Source organism: Rosa rugosa, chromosome 3 (assembly GCF_958449725.1).
Source record: "Rosa rugosa chromosome 3, drRosRugo1.1, whole genome shotgun sequence".
In the NCBI taxonomy this organism is placed as follows: Eukaryota; Viridiplantae; Streptophyta; class Magnoliopsida; order Rosales; family Rosaceae; genus Rosa; species Rosa rugosa.
In genome coordinates this window covers 16,788,289-16,796,352 of record NC_084822.1, presented here as the reverse complement: position 1 = coordinate 16,796,352, position 8,064 = coordinate 16,788,289, and the positions used below count along the sequence as shown (strand labels likewise).

The following is an 8,064-nucleotide window of genomic DNA, read 5'->3' as shown; positions in this document are numbered from 1 at the left end:
GCCTATCTTTGAAATCGAATGAAACCTGCTAGATTTCTCATTGGCTGAAAGAAACTCTGTAAGAAGATGAAACTCAATAAAGCTTGAGATACAACAAGAAACTCAAGAATAGGTTAGCCCCAATAAAAAAAAAAAATAATAATAATAATAATAATGTGTGTTGAGCAATATTAAAGGAGCTTAAAGTGAACTAGTACATAGCTCTTTCGATCTGCAGATACTAGCACTTGATTCAGAAAGCGGATTTACAAACCAATGTTAGAAACCGGGGCTGGGGTTAAATGATATTCGTTAATCATTATGGGGTTATTTTAATCTGTCAAATATATTAGCATCCATAAACTAATTGCAATAGCACTAGAAAACTGCTTTAAATTGATCAGATCGACTTTATCAGTCTATCATTACCACCTTAATTCCATTACTCTCTTTGACTTCAACTGCAGGCTTCTGCAAGCATGGAAAAGATGCATCCACTAATGAATCTGCTGCGGGCGATTCAAGAGCATCACAACCAAGCCTGATCAAGTCGAACTCATCCTCATAGAAGTCTAATTTCTCAAAGCCGATGAGTTTCATATAATCGAAGTCATCACTGATCCCTAGAGTATGACTGTTATGAGTATCATCATATATCCTCTCTTGATCATTAGCTCCATGCTGCATTTGACTATCAATGCTGCAATCCAATAATGAGGATTCTATCATTTCTGGACCAGGTTGAACATCATTGTTGCCCTTAACACTGCTCTCTTTATCTTTATTAGTGGACTGAATCGTCTGTACTGTTGTAAAGGACTTCTGCAGTACTGAATTGGCTTCATCATCATCATCATCATCCTCAAGATTGATCACGCTGCACACTTCGTCGTCGTTATCATCATCATCATCATCAAGAAGATTGATCACGCTGATCACATTGTTGTCAAACTTGGTTGAGCTGAGCCCATCGTTCAGGAAAAAGTCAGCGAGTTCCTTTATGTCCAAGCCATAATCAAGTTGGGTTTCATCAAGAACAGGTTCGATGTCATTCTTCCACTCAACGAGAGCTGTTGGGTTTGTAAGGAAATGTGGTTGAACGAGAGTAGTAGCAATAGAAATAACAACATTATCTTCATCGGATGATGGCAACGGTGCCGAGCTGCTATCATGGTCACTACTGATTTCATCAAAAGATGAGAAATCAAACAAGAAGGTCTCAACAAGATGTAATTGGTTTTGATCTTGTACGGTTAGATTGTCATCGAGCTCAAGATAACTTGCAGCATGAGTGAGATTAGTTGGGTCTCTAACAACCTGTTGACTGAGACTAGTCTCTGTTACTTCAGACATGGAACAAAACTCCTCATGCTCTACTCTTTGAACCTTGTTTTGGGAGTACAGAGGAGTATCATCATGATCACTCAGCTTTCTCTTTTTGTAACCCACCGCAAGATCAAGGACAGGAGCACAAGCCGCCATAGATAGAATCTCTGAAGTCACTGGTTTTCTTGAGAAAGATAAAGAATGACTGATGAAATGCGTCTTCGACTCGGTCTGTTGAAGAGAATCAAAAGTAGAGATCAACCGTGAGAGGAGGAAGTGATGGGTTTGTTGATGATCAATATAATGGAGACTTGATGAAATCAGTCAAGAAAGAGGTGAAATCTTCTTAGAATCAAGATCGGGAAGTGAAGAAAAATTCAGGGAAAGTAAAGTGAATAGACGAAGAAACTTTTTTGCAAGAACGTAGAGGAGGTAGGAGTTCCAAATAGAAAGTTTTGGGGCTTTCGAAGATTTCTTGAAAACAAACACACGCAGCTTGTTTAGGGATTTCAAAGAATTAACTTTTGAGAAACAAAGACGTAAAGTCTCAGATTTTCAGGGATGTCGAAGAACGGGAGAGAAGCAAAGACTCGATCAGGAGAACTTTGGATGTGGTGGAGAGATTGTTGGGGTTTTGACGAGTGAAAGCAATTTCTATTTGCTATCGGCAGTCTGCGTCTTACAACCTCAGTTTTAATTTTTACTTCTCACGCACGCAATATATAGCGAATGGTTTCAACTTCAAAGTCCTATACTAATTGGGTATGGACTCTTACCTTTGTGGTTTCTTAACTAAAGTGGGTTCTGTTTTCCCTGGGTTACAATATTGAATCCGAGTTTTTATGTTTTGTGATTTTTCTTTTTCTCACACTCTAGGCAGCTCTGTTGTTCTCCATTTCTTTTGCCAGTTTTTTCCCGTTGGACCAACGTCATTGTAGACGAATGTCCCTAGCTCATGGAACATACAAATGGCCTTCAGACACGCATACAAGTTTAGCTATTTCTTTGTGGCAAAATGAATATGATAAAAATTACTTGCCAAACTAGCTCAATGAATATTAATACTGAAAGCCTCTACAAAGGATTGAAAGCAACCACCGTGTCCGCCCTCTTAACTTATTTTTGTACATCTCGCGGAACTTAATGTCTTATATGTTCCTCATTCTACAAGAACTGAAGGATGTTTCTAGTTGAAAGTACAGGAAGAACTGAAACGTGATACTTGCCTATCTAAAGACAAAATCTGGCAGAAGCTATCCCCTAGCTGCCAATGCACACTGATTTTCCAGTTCTTTTGCCAAAACCAACTATAACCACGCGCTGTCATTGTACTTGAGAAAGTACGATCCATTTATATAACTTTTCCATCTTCTATTGTTGCCTTCTCCACAACAATAACAATTCCCTCACGGATGTAGAACCCCTCTTCTGGCCTGTCTGCTTCTTGAACGCCCTGCACAGCCAAGATGGATTGTAAGATTGAATGTGACACTATATACTTCATTGAAAACTTTGTCCAGAAAAAGATTTGTTAATAGATCAAAGGAAATGATGAATGCATCCAAGTTAGACCATGGATAGCCATGCTTACATCTTTGTTCATTATCATCACGTCCTTTCCAATCTTTGCATTCTTGTCGATTACACACTTCCTTCAATGATGAATAATGAAGATAGAATTAGACAACTTAACATTCTAGTTATTTTATCAGAAATGAAGAACTGTTTCTCAAATCACGAGCATACCTGATCTTTGTATTCCTTCCAATACCAATTGGGACCTTCCCACGTGCAAGCAAAGCTGCAATCTCAGGTTCAGTTTGGTAACTGTCTGCACCCATCATTATGGTATCCTGTAACAAAACGTGGCTGCTCAGTAAACCATGTCACCATAGAGAAGTATATGAAAAAGTCCGGTCTTCAAAGTATTCATTTTGAAAGTTATGATAATTCACCTTGAGCTCAACACCATAATTTAACCGTGAGCGTTCACCCACTATTGAACGTTGGACAAGACATTCTTGCAAGAAACATCCATGTGAGATTATTGCATCCACAACCTGCAAAATAAACACAAAGCATGAGAACCAACATGCTTGATGAAGCTGCCAATACACCTAAGTACATTAGCATACCCGGCACTTGTCAATCTTGGTTGGTGGTAAGAACCGAGGAGAGGTGAAGAAAGGTGTCTTTGGGTCATAAAACTGAAACTTCGGAAACTGCAATTTTGCAGACATTAATCACATATCAAGGAAACAAAAGGCACTTATAGTCTGTTTACAAAAATTATTAGTAAGATAGTCTTTAAGATTCTAAACCTTTACAGGGATTCATTTCTCCTGTGTGCGGTTTGAATAGACTGGATGCCCAACAAAACAGAACGGAAAGGCATGCTTATTTCATAACAAGCGTAAGTAATATCCAATTTACCCTTTCTTGGTCTACATGATTCTGTTTTGAACTAATAGTATATGCATATCAAACTCAAGGAATCAATGAAACCTACCTCTTCAGTGAGGGCCAAGTTAGCATCATAAAAAGACTTTATACGTCCAATGTCCTCCCAGTAGTCTCTGAATATATATGCCTGTAGGAGCAAAAGACAGCATATAATTTCACTTCTTCACTATGATCTCTAATTATAAACAGATGAGTACGCAAGTAGAGAACACGAAAAATTTATGAACCATTCATGCAAATAGCTGCAATTCAATTGTCTAATAGTTTAGCCTTCACTCTTCTTCTTTTTCATCCCAAAATTGGGTTAGTCAAGCTCTAATGGTAGAAAAACCCACCTCCTACCAAAATAGGGGGAAACTGAGAATAAGTAAATGAAGACACTTAAACTGTGCTATTTTTCTTACTTGGACATTGCGCTCTTTCACTGCTGCAGGAATTATTTCAGATCCAAAGTCGTTCGATGTTGGATATCTCGTTTTCAGAAGCTCTAGTAAAATTTCCGTCTTAAATACATACACTCCCATCGATGCAACATATGGGGATTTTAGAGCATCTTGTGGAGACAGTCCAAGAAGTGTTGTATCTGCTTGCTGTATAACATCAACCAAGGGTAAAAATTGTAACTAATATAAATGTTCATAAATTCATGTAATCTTGCAAGTCTAACTGCATGGGTAAATGCTTGAAAATAGGAACATCCAAACAAGATGAATATGATAAGAGAATTTCATATGCATAACTTCATGATGCCATTTTCATCCCTGTAATCAGAGTTTACTTCCAAATCATCAGCCCGTTATGCTCGTGACAATGCTACAATTATGCACTTCAATAGCACAATGCAAAATTTATTTTCAAAAGGGCAGAAAAAGTATCAGTGCATGGTACCTCACTAAAAGTGAGAAAAATAAATGGGCTTAGCATAAAATCGCTGGTTCTTGCTCACCATTGCTCTTAGATTAGCTCCCCTTGGTTTTTCAGCAAACTGGATGATTCTACCTCTGCTGTCTATCTTCACCAATCCATAATCAGATGCACGGCTGGAAAATGTGGATTCCAGTTTAGAACAATTTGATAGATCTAATTAGGACAGCATAAAAAGGGATTGGGTGGAATGTGAATTAACAAAACCTCTACCCATTTTAGTTCTTGGTGCCAATAGTTAGCTTTAAAAAGTATAGCATGTACAAGGAAACTGCTACAAATGTTTGATGTTCCATAGTCTTGAAATACCAATTGTTAGGACTTAGGACACACCCTCATAATTGTATGTCAACATCCCAACAAGAACAACTTAACACGAAATAAACATGGGAGATCCTGAGGAACATCCAACTTATGTTGAATATGACATATGGACTCTAATTTCTGAACTGATATTTTGAATTACATCCCAACAGTTTATACTTTTGGAAGTAGTATAAAAGTTGAAAAACATTTTTGTCAACAAATAGAACAAACAGCGACTTACAAAGTTCAAAAGTTTTATGAAGATTATCAGTAGCCAAAACACACCTGTCACCCACAGCTGCACATGAAAGTGTGATATCTGCATTGCTATCAACGTGACTCTGTTACATAATAGAGAAAATGTAAGCAAAGTTCAACAACAATCACAACAATAAGAAGTCCTTTAAGAAGCGAAATGGTTACCTGCACAAAGTCCATATAGTCCATTCGATAAAGATGATCACCAGACAAAATCAGTATATTTTCAACATTGCTATTCTTAGCATCCTACAGGAACCAGTGTCATTTAGAAAACAGCTCAAGTGCAAATCAAAAGAACCAAAGATGCATTCCTATAATTTATATCTCTTCCCTCCCCTGTTTAACTTAACGCATATCTAGATTGAAAACTTCTTTACCCACCTCAAATAACCATACAAATTGCCTCACAGCATCTGCTGTTCCTTGGAACCAATTCATTCCCGCTTCCCCAGGTGTTTGAGTGGCTGCCAGAACCTGCTCATGAGGTGTTCTTTCAGTCATGAAGAATCAAGGACTTGAAACATAAAGACTAAACAGATATGCGTTGGAATGGATGTAACTTTTTACTTTAATCCTTTGAGAGGTAAATTATTATTATTATTATTATTATTATTATTATTATTATTATAGCATGAGAAATAATTCATTTAACTAGAAAAGAAGATGAAGCTTCCTTATATCAGAGACTAATTTGTCAGCTCTAAACTTCATAGTTGCATTTAGCCCAAAAAGAAATTTAAATATAACTTCATAGTTTCTGTAATCATTAACTGGGAACTAAATAGTTCTTCCTTGTATAACTGGAAAACTTCAATCTCGAACAATATAAACTCACAAAATTATACATGTATTCATTACCTCCACAAATCCATCCCCGAAGTTGATACCATGTCCAAAATAGGTGCGAGCAAGGTGTCGATTGAGAGAAGCGGAATTAAACTGGGTTAGCACGAAAATTTTATTTATGTTGCTGTTGATGCAATTGCTCATCGGAATGTCTATAAGCCGGTAGCATCCACCAACCGGAACCTGCAATAGGTATTCAACATAAATTTAAAAAATTTGATAAATTAACAAATTTGGAACCAGTACAAGCCCAATATGATAACTATTCTTACTGCGGGTGTTGCTGCTCTGCTGGTAAGAGGAAAGAGTTGAGTCCCTGCCCCTCCTCCTAATATGATCGAAGCAACATTCTTGGGGTCTACTCTTCGTCTGTGGTAAGTCTGGACTTTCAGGGTCTGATCCAACCCAAGATCAACGATAACAGTGTTTTAGAAAACAGAGTCACAAAAATATCAAACAAAACTCTAAAATTTATGATTACCATACACAAATGGCAATGATCATAACAATTTCATAACTCAGGTGATTGATGCAGAGGAAATGGGAATTTCAAGTTATATCAAATGGATCATAGAAACGATTTAACTCACCATAGCCTCCTCCAGGTCCTTCGATGTCAGAACAGAACGAACAACACCAGGTCTTGCCTTGTTGACACTCTTCTCAGTTCTCAAAGCCTTGGACACCCGATTTTCCCAAACCCTGTTACTAAAACTCTCTCTGATCCTCTCACCCAAAAAACCATTAGCCCCATTACAAAGACCACCCTGAGTTGGTTTTCTCAAATGGGTGTTTGGTTTCAAGGTCACACACAAAGAATCCATTTCAAAGTTGTCTCACTGATACGGCTTGTAACTGATCAGTAATTAACTACTCAAACACAAACACAAACACACCTGTAAACCCAAATCCCCGTAAAGTGAGAACTGTAATTCAAAGTCACCCGGTAAAGTGTAGATCACACAAAGATATGATTAAGTGACACTTAATCACATGCTCAAGTCATCAACCTTAGGAAATGTGGTAAAGGGTTTTCGGCAAATTGAGAGACTCTGGATAATGATCCAAGTAGCCAGATGTCGAAGAACCAATATTGGTTTTAGAGTGAGAAAGCCAATCAGAGTAGATAAGCAGAACAAAAGTGGTATTTTTTGAGGTTTTGGAGTTGGAAGTACCGAAATTTTGGGAGTTGGAGTGAAGATTAGAAATGGTTTAGTGAGTCTGTTAGATTGTTCAAAAGGGAAGTGGGAAGACGAGTGAAATGCGTGAGTGATCTTGAAAGAAAGTTTCGAGCTTTATTGGCTGGTGAGAGCCCCTACACGAGAAAACCTGCAAATCTAGTATTTATAGTTACGATATGTGAGATAATAAATGGTACAGTATCCTTCAAAAAAAAAAAATGGTATAGTATCCATAATGTTGTTATTGTCCTATAGTTAATAAATTAATAAAAGAAAAAATATAATGGACGGTTATGCCCGAGTCCGAGTTTCTAGGCTACTCCTGCATGATTATCAGCCGCACACCTGCACATTTTAAATTTAAAATATGCTTAAGAGATCGTATATTTTATTATAGTGTCAACTTTGCTATCTTAAATTTTATTTCTACCGATTTATTTTCTTATGTTTTCATGGTTAGTAAGTTTGTTAGTATTAACTATGCTAATTTGCTACTCTATATTTTCAAACCATTTCGTCATATTAATTCCTCCATTTCTTCATTCCTCCATCTAAATATTGATTACTTTTAACAATTTGGGGTAGCAAATGACTAATCTTAAAAGTTTAGAGAATTTGAAAGTCTTGAGTAGCAAAGTAGGATAGCAAATTGGCTAAAATAAAATCTAACGTAGCAAATTGTCTAATTTTGAAAACTTAGGCTAGTAAATTGTCTAATTTTAAAAATCTAGAGTAGCAAATTAGCTGAAATAAAATCTAGAATATCAAATTGACACTA

At 36.9% G+C, this 8,064-nt stretch overlaps 1 protein-coding gene across 1 annotated transcript; it reads right to left on the bottom strand.

The window, feature by feature from the left end:
- Window positions 1-2,327: 2,327 nt before the first annotated feature.
- LOC133736876 (glucose-1-phosphate adenylyltransferase large subunit 1-like) lies at window positions 2,328-7,438 on the bottom strand. Its single transcript, XM_062164478.1, has 14 exons — window positions 6,696-7,438; window positions 6,378-6,500; window positions 6,118-6,288; window positions 5,641-5,733; window positions 5,422-5,505; window positions 5,284-5,339; window positions 4,715-4,808; window positions 4,173-4,358; window positions 3,815-3,895; window positions 3,441-3,527; window positions 3,261-3,365; window positions 3,052-3,158; window positions 2,897-2,957; window positions 2,328-2,758 (listed from the first exon to the last, which is right to left on the bottom strand). The coding sequence occupies exons 1-14, from the start codon at window positions 6,927-6,929 to the stop codon at window positions 2,657-2,659; spliced, it is 1,584 nt and encodes a 527-aa protein (XP_062020462.1). The 5' UTR covers window positions 6,930-7,438; the 3' UTR covers window positions 2,328-2,656.
- Between the last annotated feature and the right edge of the window lie 626 nt (window positions 7,439-8,064).

Bases quoted from the DNA above. Each gene is read 5' to 3' on its own strand.
- LOC133736876 (XM_062164478.1), bottom strand. From the start codon at position 6,929: ATGGATTCTTTGTGTGTGACCTTGAAACCAAACACCCATTTGAGAAAA. The intron at 6,501-6,695 runs GTGAGTTAAATC...GGGTTGGATCAG, and splicing joins AGGACCTGGAGGAGGCTATG to ACCCTGAAAGTCCAGACTTA. The intron at 5,340-5,421 runs GTAACCATTTCG...ATTATGTAACAG, and splicing joins ACTATATGGACTTTGTGCAG to AGTCACGTTGATAGCAATGC.